Source organism: Rhinopithecus roxellana, chromosome 12 (genome assembly GCF_007565055.1).
Source record: "Rhinopithecus roxellana isolate Shanxi Qingling chromosome 12, ASM756505v1, whole genome shotgun sequence".
Classification (NCBI taxonomy): domain Eukaryota; kingdom Metazoa; phylum Chordata; class Mammalia; order Primates; family Cercopithecidae; genus Rhinopithecus; species Rhinopithecus roxellana.
In genome coordinates this window covers 17,070,342-17,093,809 of record NC_044560.1, presented here as the reverse complement: position 1 = coordinate 17,093,809, position 23,468 = coordinate 17,070,342, and the positions used below count along the sequence as shown (strand labels likewise).

The 23,468-nt window shown below is 41.7% G+C and overlaps 1 protein-coding gene across 5 annotated transcripts in view; it reads left to right on the top strand.

The window, feature by feature from the left end:
- EYA3 (EYA transcriptional coactivator and phosphatase 3) overlaps positions 1-23,468 on the top strand; it is a 123,485-nt gene that overhangs the window by 91,617 nt on the left and 8,400 nt on the right. For all 5 annotated transcript variants that reach the window (XM_010380357.2, XM_010380361.2, XM_010380356.2 and 2 more), the window contains 5 exons: positions 2,032-2,121; positions 4,729-4,787; positions 8,871-9,031; positions 12,619-12,733; positions 13,772-13,893. In XM_010380357.2, the coding sequence (XP_010378659.1) occupies positions 2,032-2,121; positions 4,729-4,787; positions 8,871-9,031; positions 12,619-12,733; positions 13,772-13,893 (547 nt within the window). The remainder of the gene's footprint in view (positions 1-2,031; positions 2,122-4,728; positions 4,788-8,870; positions 9,032-12,618; positions 12,734-13,771; positions 13,894-23,468) is intronic.

Here is a 23,468-nt window from a genome sequence, read left to right as displayed (position 1 = left end):
CTCCATATCAAAAAAAAAAAAAGGAGTCTCGCTCTGTCACCCAGGCTGGAGTGCCGTGGTGCAATCTCGGCTCATTGCAAGCTCCACCTCCCAGGTTCACATTATTTTCCTGCCTCAGCCCCCCGAGTAGCTGGGACTACAGGTGCCCACCACCACGCCCGGCTAATTTTTAGAATTTTTAGTAGAGATGAGGTTTCACCATGTTCGCCAGGATGGTCTTCATCTCCTGACCTCGTGATCCACCCACCTTGGCCTCCCAAAGTGCTGGGATTACAGGTGTGAGCCACTGTGCCCGGCCAAAAAAAATTTTATGTATTTACATATACACATAATATCATTACATGAAAAACATTTTTTTTACATTATAAACAAACACTAAGCTTCATGGTGAAATTTTTGGCTTTGACATTTAAGTTCACCTTTGAGGTGAAGAAGATATAATGGGAAGAGCACAGGACTGGGAGTCAGAAGACCAGAATGTGAAAATATAATATATATATCTTGTATTATATATATCATTATATAAAATATATATTAAAATAATATATTAATGTAACAAGTATATTCATATATGTGAATGTATTTACATATATAGTGATGTAATTTATATAAATTATATATCACTGTGTATATAATGTATATATCTTATATAAATATATACAGTGATATATATGTGTATAAATACACGCGCACACACACACACAAACATTTTGAGACAGAGTCTCACTGTGTCACCCAGGCTGGAGTGCAGTGGTGCAATCTCAGCTTACTGCAACCTCTGCTTCTTGGGTTCAAGTGATTCTCCCACCTCAGCCTTCCAAGTACCTGGGACTACAGGTGTGTACCACCATGCCCAGCTGTTTCTGTTTTAACTTTTATAGCGACATGGTTTCACCATGTTGCCGGGGCTAGTCTCAAACTCCTGGGCTTGGACTCCAAAAGTGCTAGGATTATAGGCGTGAGCCACTGTACCCAGCCAAATTTTATTTTTTGTGGAGACGGGGGTCTTGCTTTGTTGCCCCAGCTAGTCTAGAACTCCTAGCCTTAAACAGTCTTCCCACCTCAACCTCCCAAAGTGCTGAGATTACAGGTGTGAGCTAGCTGCCTTGCATGGCCAGCATTGTGTCTTTTTAAAAACATATTTTCTGGGCCGGGCACGGTGGCTCAAGCCTGTAATCCCAGCACTTTGGGAGGCCGAGACAGGCAGATCACGAGGTCAGGAGATCAAGACCATCCTGGCTAACCCGGTGAAACCCCGTCTCTACTAAAAAAAATACAAAAAACTAGCTGGGCGAGGTGGCGAGCGCCTGTAGTCCCAGCTACTCGGGAGGCTGAGGCAGGAGACTGGCGTGAACCCGGGAGGCGGAGCTTGCAGTGAGCTGAGATCTGGCCACTGCACTCCAGGCTGGGTGACAGAGCGAGACTCCGCCTCAGAAAAAAAAAAAAAAAAAAAAAAAAAAAAAACACATATTTTCTGGCTGGGTACAGTGGCTCACGCCTGTAATCCCAGCACTTTGGGAGGCCGAGGTGGGCGGATCACAAGGTCAAGAGATCGAGACCATCCTGGCTAACACGGTGAAACCCCATTTCTACTAAAAATACCAAAAATTAGCCGAGCATGGTGGCGGGCGCCTATAGTCCCAGCTACTCGGGAGGCTGAGGCAGGCGAATGGCGTGAACCCAGGAGGCAGAGCTTGCAGTGAGCCCAGATCATGCCACTGCACTCCAGCCTGGGTGACAGAGTGAGACTCCATCTCAAAAAAAAAAAAAATGTATTTTCTGTCCTCATTTATCTCTATGAAACTACTAATTTCTAGAAACTAAGGTCCTGAAATTTTTAACTGTCCATACCTTCTCTATTTTACAATTGTGGATTCTCATAACTGTGAATGAAATTGCATCAATGATAGTTTGAAGCACAGTTGGGAACTCATGTGTTTTGACCTTGACCTAAAATAATTTTGAAATTTGAAGATTAGAACAAGGACTGTGACTACCAAGTCAAGCTGATTTTTTCTTATTGTCTTCTAGGACCCAACAGTAGTGATTGGCTCAGGTTTAACAATGGAAGAAATGATTTTTGAAGTGGCTGATACTCATCTATTTTTCAATGACTTAGAGGTAAGCATTTTAAATTGTTTCTGTGCTTCAGTGAGACATTTTATTCAATAACTATTTAGAACTTTTACTTACTGTATTTAGAAAATATGTGGTTAGATAGGGTGGATAAGGAGAGGCCAGCTGGCCACTAAGGCATACATACATAGTCTTAGAGAAATAGTACTTGTGGTTGAGTCACCACAGTTTTGATTCTGACCTTCAATTTTATTAGCTCAAAAATTTGATTTTTGTTAGTTTATTTGAAGGTGATCTAGTACTAGGGGAAAGGCCAACCCATCAGGCAAAACACTGACATATAAACCAATATTCTAACTTAATAATCTATATTAAATAATATATATAAAGTGAGTTTGATTATTTGTACTCTCAATTATATTTTGACTTTTCTTCCATTTTACATTCTTAAAGGATAGTCTCCTGATTTGTCAAATCTATAAATGGTTACTCTAACCCATCATATTTTATACATGTTTGTTGTTCATATATAGGTTAACCTTGATATTCAGAATAATTTTATAGTTATGTGCCGGAAAAACCAGGAAACACTAAGAGCTTCATGGTGAAATTTTTTGGCTTTGACATTTGAGTTCACCTTTGAGGTGAACATGGTGTAGTGGAAGGAGCACAGGACAGGGAGTCAGAAGACCAGAATGTGAATCTCACATAGGGAAAGTTATGTTCTCATTCTGGGCCTCAGTTAAGCAATCATCCTACACAGGAAACTACGAACAGTGATTACCATCTATGGAGAGGGATGAGTTGTCAGGACACAAAGGTGGGAGGGAGCACACTTTTCACTTCATGTCCTTTGAATTTTGAGCTGTGTACTACATATTTACGTAGTTTTTAAAAGAGTGAAAATTTTCAAGTAAAATAATATAGGATTTTATAGGCTGGGCATTGTGGCTCACGCCTGTAATCTCAGCACTTTGGGAGGCCGAGGCAGGCAGATCACTTGAGGTCAGGAGTTCAAGACAAGCCTGGGCACCATGCTGAAACCCCATCTCTACCAAAAATACAAAAATTAGCCGGGCATGGTGGTGCACACCTGTAATCCCAGCTACTCAGGAAGCTGAGGCAGGAGAATTGCTTGAACCCAGGAGGTGCAGGTTGCAGTGAGCAAAGATTGCACTACTGCACTCCAGCCTGGGCAGCAGAGAGAGACTCTGTCTTTTTAAAAATAAAAAAGAGAAAAAAGCAAAGTAATCATTTTTTTAATCTTTTTTTTATTTTTATTTTTTATTTTATTTTATTTTATTTTTTAGTAATAGAGATGGGGTTTCACTCTATTGCCCAGGCTGGTCTCAAACTCCTAAGCTCAAGTGATCCTCCCACCTTGGCCTCCCAAAGTACTGGGATTACTGGCATGAGCCATTGCACCCAGCCAACACAAAGTAATCCCATCTCTTTTAAAATAAATGTCTGTTCTACTCAACAGACAATTCTTCAATAAATTAATAGTGCCCTAAGTTCCAGTACTTTTGTCTAAACTCCATAATGCTTAAATCTTCCCTCAACTTCATATGTTGATAAATTAGGACATCATAGTTTTTATTCAGCAAACATTTATTGAAAACCTACTACATGCCAATAATTATTGCCAATTGTATTTGTAATGATTTTCTAGACATAGTCCTCACTCAGGGACTGAAAGTTCTGTGAAGAATTTGACCTGAATGTGTTCCTGCCCCCCAGGTCAGTGCTTCTCAACTTTAGGGGGCATAAGAATCACCTGGGGAGCTTCTTAAAAGTGGAGATTCTAGGACTTCACTCTCAGAAATTCTGATTCAAGTAGGTCTGGGATGGACCCAAGAATATGCATTTTTAAAAAACTTCCCCAGAGGATTCTGATGCAGGTACCCTAGGTGGTATCAGAGGAGTACATCCATCAATTAGGCAGTGGGCGGCATTTTATGTCAGTAGTAGTAGCATGGGCTTGGTGGAAAGAACCTTGGATTAGAAGCAGGGGGAAAAAAAGAAGCAGAAAACCTAGGTTATTTCTAGTCTCTTTCTACCACTCACTAATTATGTGACTTTGAGAAAATCATTTCACCTCACTTTTAAAACATGAGGAGATTGACTTAGATAACCTCTTCTAACTCCTGACTTTGAAGTTAGAAATTTCAGTCATTCTCGGTTTTGATACCACACTCTACCAGCATCTGTTTTGTCTATAAAAATTTACTGGGCACAACTTACATAAGGATACTGGACTAGATCAGAGAGATGCAAAGGAGATGTGACATGTGGCTCCTGCCCCAAGAGACCTGCACTGTAATAGGACTTACAGTCTAGTGTAGGACATAAGAACATTTGAAGTGTAAGGGAGCTTGTGCTTATTCCCATGAGCTATTGGAGAAATGAAATATTGAAATAGGAGTAGAAATAAGGGATGGGATAGTTACAGAATTCATGAAGACTGTGGGATGTGAATCAGTTCTTAAAGGAATTGGACAGCAAGGGGTATGAGAGTGATCACCCACACATAAGCGATTCCATAAGGCATTTCATTATCCTGACACTGTATATGGTCTTTTTATGGTATGTCATGATGGTAATACCACTCCTACTCCCTGGACTGAAGTAGTGTGTTTCGTCTTTTAACAGGAGTGTGACCAGGTACATGTGGAAGATGTGGCTTCTGATGACAATGGCCAAGACTTGAGGTGATAAACATAATGATTCTTGAACACCAGTACACTTATTATGTGCAAGATCTGTCTAGGTTTGGAGGAAAACAAAAATAAATAGAATATATCTCTGAAAGAGCTCACAACCTGTTAGGAGACATAGAAACAAACACAGTTAACCATGATGTAGAGTGTGAGAAGGTGACAATAGAAAATGCTGTGGAGCACGAGAAGAAAGAATTCTGATGGGGATAGGGAGTGGGTGGTGCCAACATTGGAGAGGCCTGCTCAGTGGAGTAGCATTAGAGCAGAACCTTAAAGAATGGGTAGCAAGCCAGGCACGGTGGCTCACGCAGTAATTGCAGCATCTTGGAAGTGCAAGGTGGGAGGATCACTTGAGTCCCAGAGTTCAAGACCAGCCTGGACAACATAGGGAGACCTCATCTCTGTAAGGCAGTCTTCCACATTTTATTATAGTGAAAGCTAAACCAAGGAGATCTCAGTGGCAAAATGCTTGCTCAGGCTTCTCATTCCTCTTTCTTCTGACCCAGTAGCCTTAGCTAAGAAGGATCCAAAAATTTATCTAACTTAAAGACTTATAAGAAAAAAACCTGTCACATCTTTTCATATTAGTTTGTTTTAATGTTTATCCCTTTTTATAAGTAAAATGTTCTTCCCAGTAACTACCCCAAAATTCAGTGTTCCATCCATGAGTTCTCAAATGTGGAGCAGAACTGGACATACCACCTTAATTTTTTTTTTTTTTTTTTTTTTTTTTTTTTTTTTTTTTTGAGACGGAGTCTCGCTCTGTCACCCAGGCTGGAGTGCTATGGCCGGATCTCAGCTCACTGCAAGCTCCGCCTCCCGGGTTCACGCCATTCTCCTGTCTCAGCCTCCCGGGTAGCTGGGACTACAGGCGCCGCCACGTCGCCCGGCTAGTTTTTTGTATTTTTTAGTAGAGACGGGGTTTCACCGTGTTAGCCAGGATGGTCTCGATCTCCTGACCTCGTGATCCGCCCGTCTCGGCCTCCCAAAGTGCTGGGATTACAGGCTTGAGCCACTGCGCCCGGCCACCACCTTAATAAGGACTGAGTCAGGTAGAGCTGAGAATATTGGAAGGTTTCACTTTCAGGTACAGCATCCAGTTGTACATGTTGTGTTGTCACATGGTCATGGAGGGCATAATTCTTATGACACTTTACTGTTCTTTTCAGGGAAAGGTCTGGTCTGAAGAGTTTATATTCTGCTCTGAATCCTAATTTTTTGTTTTTTTTTTTCTTCTCTTATATGTGTGGCTAACCAGTAATTACCTATCATATCTTAGCAGCTATATTTTCTTAAGCACAGAATCTCACTCTTAGCATATTGGGATCTATTTTAACTTTTGATTGAACCAAGTTGTTCAGTCATTTTTAGATCTTTACTTATGAAATATTAATCCTTCCTAGTTTGTATGGTTGTATTATCTGTTGCTATGCAACAAATTACTCCAAAGTTTAGTACCTTAAAACAGTTAAATGGCCAGACGCAATGGCCCACGCCTATAATCCCAGCACTTCAGGAGGCCAAGGCGGGCTGATCACTTGAGGTCAGGAGTTTGAGACCAACCTGGCTAACATGGCGAAACCCTGTCTCTATTAAAAATACAAACATTAGCTGGGCGTGGTGGCATGTGCCTGTAGTCCCAGCTACTCGGGAGGCTGACGCAGGAGAATTGCTTGAACTCGTGAGGCAGAGGTTGCAGTGAGTCAAGATCATGCCACTGCACTCCAGCCTGGACGACAGAGTGAGACTCCATCTTGAAAAACAAACAAACAATGAAACATTTATCCTCTCACAGCTTCTGTAGGTGAGGAACTTAAAAGTGACCTAGCTCGTTTTTTCTTTTTAAAAAAGTACTTAACATTTTTTATTTTATTTTAATTTATTAATTTTATTACTCTTTACACAATTTCTTTTTTTATTTTTGGCTAGAGTGCAATGGCACCATCTTGGCTCATTGTAACCACTGTCCCCGCCTCCCTCAAGCGATCCTCCAACCTTAGCCCCCAAAATAGCTGGGATGATAGGCACACACCACCACTCCTGGCTGATTTTTTGTATTTTTGTTGAGACGAGTGCCATGTTGCCCACACTTGTCTCAAACTCCTGAGCTTAAGGAATCCACCCACCTCAGCCCCTCAAAGTGCTGGGATTACAGGTGTGAGCCACCACACCCGGCTTGTACTCAATTTCTTTTTTTTTTTTTTTCCTTTTAAGATAGGGTCTCGCTCTGGCACCCAGGCTCTGGAGTACAGTGTTGTGATCATAGCTTGCTGTAGCCTCAACCTCCCAGGCTCAAGTGATTCTCCCACCCCAGCCGTCTGAGTAGCTGGGCCCACAGGTGCATGCCACCACACCCAGCTGATTTTTCCATTTTTTTTTTAGAGACAGGGTCTCCCTGTGTTGCCCAGGCCGGTCTCGAACTCCTGGACCCAAGTGATGCCCCCTCCTTGGCCTCCCAAAGTGCCGGGATTACAGGCATGAGCCACCATACCCAGCCTACTTAAAGGATTTTAAATCTAGAAAATCTATTATTAATTTATTTTTACAAATTTTATTTTGTCAAGGTAAAATATACATATAGAATTTACCATCTTTATCATTTTTTAAGTGTACAGAAGTGGTTCTTTTTTTTTTTTTTTTTTTATTCGTTTTTCAAAGAAACGGGGCCTGCTCTCTTGCCCAGGCTAAGGTGCCATGGTGCGATCATAGTTCACAGTAGCCTCCTGGGCTCAAGTGGTCCTCTCACTTCAGCTTCCTAAGTAGCTAGGACAACAGGTACATGCTGCCATACCCGACTAATTAAAAACAATTTTTCTTAGAGATGAGATCTTGCTATGTTGCCCAGGCTGGTGTCAAACTCCTGGCCTCAAGCAATCCTCCCATTTCAGCCTCTCAAATAGTTGGGAATTACAGGCACCAACCACTGCATCTGGCCAGGGATAGTTCTTCCCCCTCTCCCTCCCTGCCCCAGGCTGGAGTGCAGTGGTGCGATCTTGGCTCACTGCAACCTCTGCCTTCCAATCTCAAGCGATTCTCCTTCCTCAGTCTCCCGAGAAGATGGGACTACGGGCATGCGCCACCACTCCCAGCTAATTTTTGTATTTTTAGTAGAGACAGGGTTTCACCATGTTGGCCAGGCTGGTCTGGAACTCCTGACCTTAGGTGATCCACCCACCTCGGCCTCCCAAAGTCTGGGATTACATGCATGAGCTACCACATTCAGCCCCAGAGGTAGTTCTCAATTAGAGTTTCTGGCGTTGAAATCAAGATGTTGGCTCGAACTCTAATCATCTGAAAGCTTAACTGGAGCTGCAGAATGTTCTTCCAATCTCTAACATGTGGCTGATGACAGAAGGCTTTAGTTCCTCATTACACGTGCCTCTCCATGGGGCTGCTTGAATGTTCTCACGTGACAGCTGGCTTCTTCCAGAGCAAGTGCTCTGAGAGAGCAGAAGAAACCTAGTCTCTGAAGCCTAACACTATCACTTTTATCACATTCTATTTATATTCTAAGTATAGTCCATACCCAAGGGGAGCAGAATTAGAAGAGAGGAATATCAGATAATTTGTGGATATATTTTGAAGCTACCACAGTGACCTATGAACATAAACCAGCCAGCAGATCACTTGAGAAAATATCTGCCATTATCTTACCATTGTTAGCATTTTAGACTATTTGCTTTCATTATTTTTTCATGTTTCTCCTTTTTACATAGTTGCCATCACTGTGTGTGTAAGTGTACTCACAAAATTTTATATTCTGCTTTTTTCACTGTGTGGTTATTTTCTGTCATTAGTGAAAAAGATGCCTTATCCCAAATCAACCTCTAAGGAATGCTGGTGCTTGAATTGTTTCTACCTTTCCTTCCCTCTCTCATTTCAATCCTTTCTTTGATAGAAGTAATAAGTGTGAGATAGAGAACTAATGAAAGATATACTCTGACAGAGACCAGGAAGAAGATCCTTAAAGCCATTGGCCTTATTTATCAGATACCAAGAACCCAACCAAATAGCACTCAAACAAAAACTTTATGCTGTATAAATTTTAATTTTTATTGTCTTCTCTCCTTGCAGCAACTACAGTTTCTCAACAGATGGTTTCAGTGGCTCAGGAGGTAGTGGCAGCCATGGTTCCTCTGTGGGTGTTCAGGGAGGTGTGGACTGGATGAGGAAACTAGCTTTCCGCTACCGGAAAGTGAGAGAAATCTATGATAAGCATAAAAGCAACGTGGGTGGTAAGTGTGGCATCTAACCAGTCTGATTCTCTGTTTCTTCCTGGTTTCCTCCTTACCTTTCCAGGGATTCCTTAGATTCCCCATGACAACTGCTTATAAATTATACCACAGTAACATGTTAAACTCTGTATTTAAAAAAATTGAGGTTTGGTTGAAACCTTTTGGGAGGAAGCTCTATATTTCTAACGGGCTTCTCTAAGCATAATTTTGGAAAGTTCTCTTGTTCTCTTTGGACAAATGCCTTTTTAAAGGAAATGTGTTCTGTAGATTATGTTTGATGAATGTATCACAACTACTGTCAATGCTAGTTAATAGGGTGCCACATTTTTTTTTTTTTTTGGCTGGTTTATGTAACTATCAGGACAAGTCAAATAGAACTAGCTAGTAACTTTTCGCGGATGGAAATCTAGGTCCAGGATTGTAGGTTGGCAATATCAATGTGTTGTGATTTGAAGGATCTTGGAAATTCTTTCTGACCAGAAATATTTCAAATGCCAGATGCCACTATGCCTAAAATTCTATTATTTAGAATTAATCATAGATTGTTTGAATTAAAAGAGACAGAAGTCTAATCTAAATTCCTCATTTTGCAGTTGAGAAAAGTGATGTCCATCATAGGGGTAGTGGGAGCAGCTTATTCATGGTCACATTGCAGATTTGTAACCATACCATGTTTGAAATTCACATTCCCTAACTTTTTGGTCCAGTGTACTTTCATGCAGCTCCTTTTTTAGTGAGGTACCCTTTTGAGAAAATATTTAAAACTGTAAACCATCACCCTCAAAGATACACATACATACAAAATGTTGCTCGAAGATTCAGAGATTACATAGACTGCCTAGAGCAGAGTTCCCCAGTTCCCAGGCCTCAGACTGGTACTGGTCAGCGACCTGTTGGTAACCAGGCCACATAGCCACATAGCAGGAGGTAAGTGGGCCGGCAAGTGAGTATTACTGCCTGAGCTAGGCCTCCTGTCAGATCAGTGGCGGCATTAGATTCTCATAGAAGTACAAATCTTAATTGTGAACTGCTCATGCAAGGGATCTAGTTGCATGTTTGTTATGAAAATCTAATGCCTGATGATCTGAGATGGAACAATTTCATCTTGAAACCCCCTGCCCCCATGGAAAAATTGTCCTCTACGAAACTGGTCCCTGGTGCTGAAAAGGTTGAGGACTGCTGGACTAGAGGTATTTTACTCAAGGTCAAGAGCCCTTGTACTATAATATGCTGCCTTACAATATGGTGCAGAAAGTAGGGCCAAGACTTTAAAGATCAATTTGGTTCATTTCAGTTAACAACTCTCTAATACCAGATAAAAATCATGGGCTTCCAGACTTTAGGAATCTAATTACTTTTTTCAGATTCCCCTTTTTATTGCTTATTTCTTCTCATGATTCAAAGCCAGTATTTCTTATTTTGGCAACTCCAAGTCTTTTTGCACTTTCTTTCTCGCAAACATTAGCCTTTCTTTTGTTAGTTTTCATATTCAGCCTGAGTCTCTTATTTTTTCCTGCCCAATGCCTGGACCTGGTTTCCTGAACAAAGTGATGTAACCCTGTGTGAGAATCCTCTGAGCCTACTTTGGAGAACAGATTAAAATTAATGGCCAGCTGTATGTTTTGTACCAATATGAATTGATGAAAGTGTCACATCATGTATTAGTTGAGTATATCATATATAGGTACTGGTTTTGTTGTCGTTTTATCCAAAATGTTAAGACAGTCGTCTAATTCTAGACTTGCATTGTGGAACCATCAGTCTGAAAACAAATTATACTCCAGTTCTCCTCCTCACAAAAATGCCATCTGCTTTTATGGAGTATTACTAATAGAATACAGGATTTTTTTTTTAACCTTCACTATAGAAAATTCAGATCCAGATTTACTGTTTGAATATTTTAACTGAAGTGTCTGAGAGCAGGCTCCCATTCATATGAGTTCTCTTTTGTGCTTAGATATCTAGTCTTGGACAGTGTTTTAGTGTGTTATCAGTTGGAGTTGTTTCAGAAGTACAGTACAGAGAATTAGTTATTCAACCTGGAATTTCATGTCAACATGTTCTGAAGCAAGCGGACATGTAGTCACCATAGAAGTTGTGTGGAGTAATGGAAAGACTTCTTAAGACCAAAAGCTACGAACTTACTGTGTAATCTTAGGGCCCTTTTTTTCGTTGGGTTTGGTTTCTTTACAGAGAGATTAGAAATGCTGAGGACTCTTCTAGCTGTAATACTAATTTTTCACACTTTGGTCCTTGATGTCATATTCTAAGCAGTGCAATTCAAAGTGTGGTCCACCAGTCTGCCAAAGATATGGTATTGGTTGGTGATGAAAGAAGGAGCTTGCACCAGAATCTTCTTATTTCTGTCAGCTGATTTTATTGTTGTTGTTGTGTCCCTGTAACAACACTTTTTTAAAAATTTATTTTTGCCTGAACATCCCCAAAACACTCTGATAAAGAAAGTAAAAATGGCATTCTGAGTAGCACTACTCTAAGGTTTCTCCAAGAAGAGAAATTAAAAAAAAAAAAAAAAAAAAAAAAAAAGAATGCCGGGCACAGTGGCTCACACCTGTAATCCCAGCAGTTTGGGAGGCCAAGGCAGGTGGATCATGAGGTCAGGAGTTTAATACCAGCCTGGCCAAGATGATGAAACCCTGTTTCTACTAAAAATACAAAAATTAGCTGGGCATGGTGGCAGCTGCCTATAATCCCAGCTACTCGGGAGGCTGAGGCAGAGAATTGCTTGAACCCGGGAGGCAGAGGTTGCAGTAACCTGAGATTGCACCACTGCACTCCAGCCGGGGCAACAGAACAAGACTCCATCTCAAAAAAAAAAGGCACTGGTCTTGTCTTGACACCAAGAACCACACTTCCAAATCCTTGTTCACTCACGCCAACACTGGCCTCCCGCCAAATTAGGAGATGTTCAAGGAGAAACACAAGGTTGCCATGCTGGGGTCACCCCATAGCTCTGCTCCCTCGATGTCCTCTGTGATCCACATCCACAGTGAGATCTCCATGCCAGAACCCTGTTCAAAATGCTCTTCATGAGCTAGTGCTTCATGGGCTTCATAGCATTAGTGTACTGCATGAAGTCTAGGGACAGGAAGATGGTGGGTGACGTGACTAGGGCCCAGGCCTATGCCTCCACCACCAAGTGCTTGAACATCTGTACCCTGTTCCTCAACATCCCTGTGCTCATTGCACTCATGCTTTTCACCACTAGCTCAGTGATAATCTTCCAAGCAATTTCTCAGAAGATAAAGGATCTCCAAGGCCAGTAGTAGAGCCCATGTACTCCACTGATGACCCTGCATCCTGGGGCTGTTGGTCCTGCCCTCTTGACCCCACCCCTATATACAGCAGTTTATATTCGCCTGTCTGCAATGGAATTCAATAAAGCACATGTGTTCATGGAAAAAAAAAAAAAAATATATATATATATATATATATATATATGTATATATATAAACTCAGTAGAGTATTTCAGTGACTCACACTTTTTAAATTGAATTTAGAAGTTGCTTTCTCAGTGTCAGCAAATGTATGTTGTCAAATGATAAATGTGTTTGCTTTTATTCCTAAAGGCCTTCTCAGTCCCCAGAGGAAGGAAGCACTGCAGAGATTAAGAGCAGAAATTGAAGTTTTAACAGATTCCTGGTTAGGAACTGCATTAAAGTCCTTACTTCTAATCCAGTCCAGGTATGGAAATGGTTCTTTTAGGTCTCATCCTCTTAGAGACATATTCTTCTACTCCAGTTCAGGATGAGCCATTCTCTAAAACAGGGTTTGGGATAGGGGTAGAGAGGAGTTTAAATGATGTAGGGAAGTATTTGTGTTAGGTGGGAAGCAAGGTCATTTTATGTTAATGGCACACCTTCTAGTTTTAAGAGAATATTTATATATGAAATCCTTTTTCTTTCTCCTTACTTTTTGCTCAAGAAATTAAAACTCAGTAACCCATAATCTCTACTCTGGAAGTTGGGCCTGGTGACGTCAAAGAATACATGGAGGAGATGTATTACAAATATCCTAGGTACAGGAAGCTCCAAGAAATGTATCCAAACCCACTCAAGAAGGCAAGATTCAAAAGAAAAAGGGTACATTAAGCAGATTAAGGAGATTTCAACATGAAGCTTAGATTGGGAAATAAATGCACCAGTCTGTGTCTGCACCAATACCCTATTGCTCCCTCCCTCAAAGCAGGAATTCCAGATCCACGATGTAGTAAACAGTAAAACTGACACCAAGGAGTGGATATCTGGTGACGGTAAAGGACATGTAAAATTAATGTGTATTCTGCAGTCTGTGTTGCTATTGTATAAAGAACAAACCAAACACAAATCATATCTCATGGACTGACTTGCATTAAGATGAAAGAGTACAGCTCAGAACTTTTTGTTGTTTTCTAAAATATGGTATCAGTGACATGGGCTGGTGGTATTTATCAACAAGTATTTGTGACTAGAATGGTTAGAGGGGAAATAAGGCAAGAATTAACTAAGTTGCTGCTCTGCGTCCACTAAGAGACAAAAATGAGTAGAACCTCTGCCCTTCAGTATAGAAAGTAAATGAACATGAAATAATGAGTAGTAGCTGAACATTGGCCCTGAACAGTATCATACCAGGTCCTTTAAGGTTAATTTTTAATAATTACATTCTAAAGAGTTGGCACGTATGAATTCTTGCTCCCAGGTTGGTTTAGTTTCACCTTTTCTTTTCCCTTTTACTCCCTTCTAGAAAGAATTGTGTGAATGTTCTGATTACTACTACCCAGCTGGTTCCAGCCCTGGCCAAGGTTCTCCTATATGGACTAGGAGAAATATTTCCTATTGAGAACATCTATAGTGCTACCAAAATTGGTATGGTTTCTATGCTGTTTCTTGTTACTGGCCTTGCAATAAAACTTTCTACTCATGATGCACCTATTATTTTCTAGCCCCTCTGTTAGACACTTTATATGTAATACCTATAATCCTCACAACAGTCTTCTAATATTTTTGGTAATGCAATTGAGGCTTAGTAGTTATATAGCTTGCTCAAGTTCTCACAGCTAGTAAGTTACATAAGCAGGCTGTTTGATAATATTTGAAAGAACATAATATCTAGCTTAGAAATCTATTTTTGACTCATTTCAAATTTCTCTTTTTCACAGAGAATATCTAGTATAATAGAAAAAGCACTAGGCCGGGCGCGGTGGCTCAAGCCTGTAATCCCAGCACGTTGGGAGGCCGAGACAGGCGGATCACGAGGTCAGGAGATCGAGACCCTCCTGGCTAACATGGTGAAACCCCGTCTCTACTAAAAAAATACAAAAAAAAAAAAAACTAGCCGGGCGAGGTGGCGGGCGCCTGTAGCCCCAGCTACTTGGGAGGCTGAGGCAGGAGAATGGCGTAAACCCGGGAGGCGGAGCTTGCAGTGAGCTGAGATCCGGCCACTGCACTCCAGCCTGGGCGACAGAGCGAGACTCCGTCTCAAAAAAAAAAAAACACCAAAAAAAAAAAAAAAAAAAGAAAAAGAAAAAGCACTAGATTAAAAAGCAAGCTCTAAACTGTATACCTAAAAATGGTGGCCAGGCAAGATGAATCATACCTGTATTACCACCACTTTGGGAGGCTGAGGCGGGAGGATCACTTGAGGCCAGGAGTTCAACACCAGCCTCAGCCACATGGCAGACCTCCGTCTCTACAAAAAAAGGTTTTTTTAATCAGCTGGGTGTGGTGACATGCAGCTGTAGTCCTAACTACTTGGAAGGTTAAGGTGGGGGGGGGTCACTTGAGCCAGAAGTTCAATGCTGCAGTGAGCTATGTGATCTTGCCACTGTGCTATAACCTGGCTGACAGAATGAGACCCTATGTCTTAAATAAAATAACAGGTGTTGACCAAAAAATTAGCTGGGCGTGGTGTCAGGCGCCTGTAGTCCCAGCTACTCGGGAGGCGGAGCTTGCAGTAAGCCGAGATTGTGCCACTGCACTCCAGCCTGGGTGACAGAGCGAGACTTCGTCTCTAAATAAATAAATAAAAGGTATTGACAAGGATGTGGAGAAATCGGAACCTTTGTGCACTGTTGGTAAGATTGTAAAATGATGCAACTGTTGATAGACACAGTGGTGCATACCTGTAGTCCCAGGTATTTGGGAGGCTGAGGCATGAGGATCACTTGAGCCCAGGAGTTTGAGGTCAGCCAGGGTAATCTTCTGGGTAAATATCTAAAAGAATTGGGTCTCAGATTCTTGAAATAGATCCAAATATCCAAAAGCAGGGTCTCAAAGAGATATCTGCACACTCATGTTTATAACAGCATTATTCACAATAGTTCAGAGCTTAGAAGCACATCAGATGTCAAATGTGGATGAATGAACAAACTGTGGTATACACATACAGTGAATTATTATTTGACCTTAAAAAGGAAGGAAATTCTGTCACAGGCACCATCATGGATGAACATTGAAGACATGCTAAATGAAAGTGAAATAAGACAATCACAGACAAATACTATATGATTACATTTATATGAGACTTATAAAGTAATCACATGCACTAGAACTGAAAGTAGAATGATAACTGCCAGAGGCTGGAGGGGACGGGAAATGGGAGTTGTTCAACAGATGTAGAGTTGCAGTCATGCAAAATGAAAACATTCCAGACATCTGTTATACAATAGTTAACATGACGGAACTTTACACTTAAAAATTGTTAAGAGGCCAGGTGCAGTGGCTCACACCTGTAATCCCAGCACTTTGGGAGGCTGAGGCAGGTGAATCACGAGGTCAGGAGATCGAGACCATCCTGGCTAACACAGTGAAACCCCATCTCTACTAAAAATACAAAAAATTAGCCGGGTGTGGTGGCACATGCCTGTAGTCCTAGCTACTCAGAAGGCTGAGGCAGGAGAATCCCTTGAACCTGGGAGGCAGAGGTTGCAGTGAGCCAAGATCGCACCACTGCACTCCAGCCTGGGTGATCAAGTGAGACTCCATCTCAAAATAATAATAATAATAATAATAATAATAATAATAATAATAATTGTTAAGAGACGCCAGGTGCAGTGGCTCATACCTGTAATGCCAGCACTTTGGGAGGCTGAGGCAGGTGGATCACTTGAGGTCAGGAGTTCAAGAGCATCCTGGCCACAATGGTGAAACGCTGTCTCTACCAAAAATACAAAATTAGCCAGGCATGGTGGCGTGAGCCTGTAATCCCACCTACTGGGGAGGCTGAGGCAGGAGAATTGCTTGAGCCTGGGAGGCGGAGGTTGCAGTGATCCAAGATCACGCTACTGCACTCCCGCCTGGGCAGGCAGGAGGAAAACGAGAAGAATCAGTGTCTTGAAAGAATGAAGGAAGAGTGATCAACTCATTCTAATGTTGTTGATGGGTCAAATGAGACCCAAGGGCCAGGTACAGTGGTTCACGCCTGTAATCCCAGCACTTTGAGAGGCTGAGGCAGAAGGATTGCTTGAGCCCAGGGGTTCAAGACCAGCCTGGGCTACATAGTTATTGTTTTGCTTGTTTGTTTGTTTGTTTTTTAATTAGCTGGGAGTGATGGAGCATGTCTGTAGTCCCAGCTACTTGGGAGGCTGAGGTGGGACAATTGCTTGAGCCCAGGTGGTCAAAGCTGCAGTGAGCCGTGATTACGCCACTGTACTCCAGCCTGGGCAGCAGAGTGAGACCCTGTCTCAAAAAAAAAAAAAAAAAAAAAAAGACTTGAGAATTGAATTGAAGATTGTTTTTAGCTACATGAAAGTCATTAATAGGCCGGGCGCGGTGGCTCAAGCCTGTAATCCCAGCACTTTGGGAGGCCGAGACGGGCGGATCACGAGGTCAGGAGATCGAGACCATCCTGGCTAACACGGTGAAACCCCGTCTCTACTAAAAAAATACAAAAAAAACTAGCCGGGCGAGGTGGCGGGCGCCTGTAGTCCCAGCTACTCGGGAGGCTGAGGCAGGAGAATGGCGTAAACCCGGGAGGCGGAGCTTGCAGTGAGCTGAGATCCGGCCACTGCACTCCAGCCTGGGCGACAGAGCGAAACTCCGTCTCAAAAAAAAAAAAAAAAAAAAAAAAGTCATTAATAGCTTTGACATGCAGTTTGATTAGGGGAGTGACCGGGATTAAACCCTAATTGGAAGTAGTTTAAGAGAATTGAAATTTTATAGAACTGGCATAACAATATTTTTATTCGATCTGTTCTAATATTTTTACTAACTTATTACTAAATGTGAGAGAATAGAAGGAGAGTTGGAGAAGGAACTATACAACTCTTTAGAGGAGGTTTGTTTGGAGAAGAACAGAAAAATAAAGTAGTGGCTCTAGAGGTATATGGACTTCAGAGGATTTACAAGATTCATAAGAGAAATTATATCTATTTTATATGCAAATGGAAACGATCCACTAGATGAGGAAAAATAATAATGGTGTCTATTGTGTGCCAGGCAATGCCAAGGCAGTAGGAATACAGCAGTGACAAAAATCCTCTGTTCTCATGGAACTTACCTTCAATCAGTGATGCTATGATAATTGGATTATCTATATAGAAAAGTAAGGCAGAATTGTTTTCCTTCTTTACGTTATATGCAAAAATAAATTACAGGTAGATTAAAAACTTACCATGAAAGGTAAGTTTTTTAATTTTTAGAAAAAATATAGAAGAGTATCTGTATGATCTTAAGGTGAGGATGGACCTCTTTTAAGAATCAAAAAATAGTATAAAAAGCCAAAAAAAAAAAAAAAGATCATTGATTGCATGGAACTTTTAATTTTACATACAGTTAAATATAACATAAAGTGACAAACTGGGCACAGTGACTCGTGCCTTTAATTCCAGCACTTTGGGAGGCTAAGGCATCAGTTTAGGCTAGGAGTTCAAGACCATCCTGGGTAACATAGTGAGGCTCCATCTCTACAAAAATAAAAATAAAAATTAGCCAGGTGTGGTGGCAAGTGCCTATAATCCCAGCTACTCAAGAGGCTAAGGCAGGAGGATCACTTGAACCCAAGAGTTCAAGGAGGCCGCAATGAGCTGTGACTGTGCCACTGCACTGCACGTTAGCCTGGGCAACCAAAGGAGACCTTGTCTCTTGAAAAAAGGTAACCAGACAAGCCACGTTTTGGGAGAAGGTATTTACAACACATTTAATTGGCAGTTAGAATACAGAGTCTATAAAGAACCCCTGTCAGGCTCAGTGGCTCACACCTTTAATCCCAGCACTTTGGGAGGCTAAGGTGGGTGGATCACCTGAGGTCAGGAGTTCGAGACCAGCCTGACCAACATGGTGAAAACCCGTCTCTAGTAAAAATACAAAATTAGCTGGGTGTGGTGGCACATGCCTGTAATCCCAGCTACTCGGGAGGCTGAGGCAGGAGAGTTGCTTGAACCCGGGAGGCCGAGGTTACAGTGAGCCAAGATTGCACCATTGCACTCCAGCCTGGGTACCAAGAGCGAAACTCCATCTCAAAAGAAAAAGAATGCAGAATCTACAAAGAACTCCTGCAAATCAGCAAGCAAGAGACAATTTTGAATATAGAAAAATAGGCAAAAACCTTGAAACAACCAGTTTGCTGAAAAGGGAAACAAAACTGTCAGTAAATATATGAATAAGTCCTTAACTTCACAAATTAAGGAACTGCAAATTAAGAAGATGCAAATTTAAATATGGTACATTTTCCAGCCATCAGACTAGACAAAAATTTAAATCTAACAATGTAATGGGAACGCTGACTCTGCAAATGGGATTGAAAATGGATATAACCTGCTTTGGAGAACGTTAATGTCTAATGAAGTTTGAGGTGTACATAACCCTTTGATCATGCAATTCTACTTTATATATATATATATATATATATATACTTTAGAGCAGGGGTCTGCAAATTATAGTCCATGGGCTAAATCCTACCCTCTGGCTGTTTGTGTAAGTTTTTATTGAAACCATGCCCACTTATTTATACAGCTGCTTTCACACTATAGTAGCAGAGATGAATAGTTGCAACAGGGACCATAGGGCCTGCAAAGCCTGAAATATATACTATATACTGTTTGACTCTTTATGGAAAAAGTTTGCTAACCTCTACCTTTGAGTAATTCTCACATGCACAAGGAGACATGTACAAGGATTTTTTTTGATGCACCCTTATTCATAATAGAAAATAACTGGTCTGTAAACCTGTCCATGAACATAAAATTGATAAATATAATCAAACAACAGAATGCTATATTGCAGTTAAAAGTGGATGAAGTAAAATTACATATACTCATAAGGATTAATATGAAAAACAATAGGCTGGGTGCGGTGGCTCACACCTGTAATCCCAGCACTTTGGGAGATCAAGGTGGGTGGATCACCTTCCTGGCCAACATGGTGAAACCCCATCTCTGCTAAAAATACAAAAATTAGCTGGGCTTGGTGGTGTGCGCCTGTAATCCCAGCTCCTCGGGGGCCTGAGGCAGGAGAATCGCTTGAACCCAGGAGGCAGAGATGATAGTGAGCCGAGATCGTACCATTGCACTCCAGCCTGGACAACAGAGCAAGACTCTGTCTCAAAAAAAAAAAGAAAAACTGATGAACAAAAAACATTGTAGATAGATAAATGTACAGTATGTAATATTTATATAAAGATTTAAAATATTTACATTTTAGGGGTATTTGAGAAGTTCTGTAATGTCTTGTTTTTTTTTTTTTTTAATCTAAAGCAACTATAAGGGTCAGGTGGAGTGGCTCACGCCTGTAATCCCAGGGCTTTGAGTAGCTGAGGTGGGAGAATCACTAGAGACCAGGAGTTTGAGACCAGCCTGGACAACATAGACCCCATCTCTACAAAAAAAAATTTTTAATTAGCCAGGTGTGGCCAGGAGCCATGGCTCACGCCTGTATTCCTAGCACTTTGGGAGGCTGAGGCAGGCGGATTGCCTGAGCTCAGGAGTTCAAGACCACCCTGGGCAACGTGGTGAAACCCAGTCTCTACTAAAATCAGCTGGGCATGGCATGGTAGGGGGCACGTGTAATCCCGGCTACTTGAGAGGCTGAGGCACCACAGTCGCTTGCGCCTGGCAGGCGGAGGTTGCAGTGAGCCACAATCACGCCACTGCACTCCAGCCTAGGCAACAGAGCAAGACTCTGTCTCAAAAAAAAAAAAAAAAAAAAGCCAGGTGTGATGGCTTGTACCTACAATCCTAGGTACTCTGGAGGCTAAGGTGGGAAGAGCACTTCAGCCCACAAGTTTGAGACTTCAGTGAGCTATGATTGTGCCACTGTACTTCAGCCTGAATGACATAGCAAGACTTTGTCTCATAAATAAGTAAATAAATACAGCAACTATGAAGTGTTAAGATTTTACAAAGCTTCGTTGGTGGTAGGGATTTTTTTCTGTTTTTTGAGACAGGGTCTCACCAGGCTAGAGTTCAGTGATCACGACTCACTACAGCCTCGACCTCCCTGGCTCAAGCAACTCTCCCACCTCAGCCTTTCAAGTAGCTTGGGACTATTGGTGCACACCACCATGCCTAACTTTTCCTGTTTTTTGTAGAAATGGGGTCTTACTTTGTTGTCAAGGCTGGTAATTCTCTATGCTTTTTTGTGTGGTTAAATTACTTCATTTCCTAGGGATTGGGTGGAAGGGAACATATATGACAGCTCCCTTCAGATATTGTTACTGCTGCCGGTTGCTTCATGTATATCATAGGAACCCAGAGCCCTCACTGAGTCTCCCCACATCTGAAAGATAGATTTTTCTGTAGTGCTTATTGTACTGAGACCTGGCACCCACAGGCTCATCAGGCTTATATAAATGAGCTCATTCCCTCTGTCGGTAAGTGTGCTTATTTGGTGATTTTCCTCAGTCTCAGTTCATCCAGAGCTAACTTGCAAGGTTGCAGTGGGATCTGGTGTCATGGTAACCACAGTTACCAAGGCTTGAGGCTTTTCTTCACAGAACTGTGAAATGGGAGCAAGGAGAAGAAATACTTTTTCACTTCCTCTGAAATGATAGCAAAATATGGTTCTCTTAATGGCCATTCTGTCATTTGGGGACATTAAAGAGAATTCTCAAAATAATTTCTGAAAATGTCAGAAGTACTTTTTGTTTTGGGGGGTTTTCTTGAGACAGGGTCTCACTCTGGTACCTAGGCTGGAGTGCAGTGGCACGATCATAGCCCATTGCAACCTTAACCTTCCCATGCTCAAGCGATCTACCCACATCAGCCTCCTGAGTAGCCAGGACTTCCGGCGTGCTCCACCACCATACCCAGCTAATTTTTAAATTTTTTATAGGGAAAAGATCCCACTGTGTTGCCCAAGCTAATCTCAAACTCCTGTGCTCAAGTGATCCTCCTGTCTTAGGCCTGCCAAAGTGCTGGGATTGCAGACATGAGCCACTGCCCATGGCCAGAAATATTTCAATAGAGACAACCCAGGGACTAATATTCTCCAAAGACTTGGCTGATCTTACAGTTCACCAACTTCGATTGCTTGACATTTGGTTAACTGATTAGTCATTGGCCTCATCCTCCTGAACAGGAAAGCTCGTATTCAGAATTGTTTTGAGAGTATAAATGGAAGTATTTTACCAACTGTATTGGAGTGAGTCCTGTTTTCATGGAGCTGCTTCTTTACTTTGAGCTGTTAATAACTCTCTTGGCCTCTTAATCCTTTTAAAGGAGACATTACAGAGTATATTTCATCCTGGATCATTGCATGCCAGGACAATGAAAATGTCTGTGTTCTTATCCTCAAAATATGAGTTACTGCCTTTGTTGAGTCTTACAAGAAAGTCAAATCTGACTCACTTAAAAGAGTTTTTTTGCTCTAGACAGATCATAGTAGACTGTGCACCTGGTGGAGGTTGGCTTAGTTTGTAAAGCTATAATGGGTGATATGGAATTAAAGAACTCTTCAACACCTTGAACATAGTAAGAATTTATTATTAGTTGAATGGTTTAATGTTTGAACTGAATTGAGGCATAAGACCTGGACTACAGTCCTCTACTGAATCATTTGTGAGATTAATATGAATTTACTCAGCAAACATTGATTGAATACCTCATATGAATGTAAGGCAAGACAATTCTATGTAAAATGTTAGCACTAAAAGAGACCCAAGTGCACCTAAGCCAAGCCTCGTATTATAAGTGGCCAGCTGAGCCCAGAGTAGACTAGTATCTTGTCCAGTTGACTAGTCCATCTGTTTTGAAGTGCCACTGGGGTAAGGATGTCAGAAATTTGCAGTTATATGTCTGCATGACTTCTCCTATGCCACGTAGGACTTCTGAGTATGGAAATATAAGTTCTGGCCAATTATGTTATCTTAGATTTGTGTATTTATATATTATAATGATTTTCCAGCAGATGGCAGTCAAGTGTCTTGAGGAAGAGGCAGCTTTTATCTTATTTACACGGGAACCCTGGTGCTAAGTAACTATTGAGCAAGGGGAAGGAACAAGAAGGTTGATAGAGCAGGATGAAGAAGAATGGCAAAGTTAGGACCTTGCTTAACTGAAGAAGGTGGCAGAAGCAGGGAGATAAAAAGAGCAAGGGATATAACTTCCTTTTATTTCTACAAATAAAGTATCTTTCCCACAGCAGTATGATCTGTGCATGTTTTAGTTGTTGATTGCAGATGGGATTTGAGTTTGGATACAACACTGCCATGTTTCTCAAAACCGTCTGCAGTTCTGAGAAATGGATTTAAATCACCCATTTCCCAAGGTCAATTTCAGTGATGCAATATCTTGGTTACAACTACAAGGTGTAGTAAGTAAGGACGTTCCAGATATGACAAATGTTGCTGCCGTATTTATTGGTCACTGTTGTCAATTCTATTCTGGGGCTCTTCTCTCACTGAAAGACATAAGGCCCGGCCGGGCGCGGTGGCTCAAGCCTGTAATCCCAGCACTTTGGGAGGCCGAGACGGGCGGATCACGAGGTCAGGAGATCGAGACCATCCTGGCTAACATGGTGAAACCCCGTCTCTACTAAAAAAATACAAAAAACTAGCCGGGCGAGGTGGCGGGCGCCTGTAGTCCCAGCTACTTGGGAGGCTGAGGCAGGAGAATGGCGTAAACCCGGGAGGCGGAGCTTGCAGTGAGCTGAGATCCGGCCACTGCACTCCAGCCCGGGCGACAGAGCGAGACTCCGTCTCAAAAAAAAAAAAAAAAAAAAAAAAAAAAAAAAAAAAAAAGACATAAGGCCCATACACAGGACTATTTCTGGGAAATGAAGAATTGGAGGGAAATGGCTTTTTGTTTGTTATTACTTCTGACAAGAAATCAGAGCCTTGTGTTTTCACTTCTCTTTTCTACCCTAAAACATTTCACCTCAAAAATCATTCATTCATTATGGCACAATGACCAGAGCCTAGATTTGGAGTCAGGGGCCCCAACTTCTAGCTACTTGGTTGTTTGTGATCTAGGGGCAAGTTACTAAACCTATGAATCCCTCCCATTTAT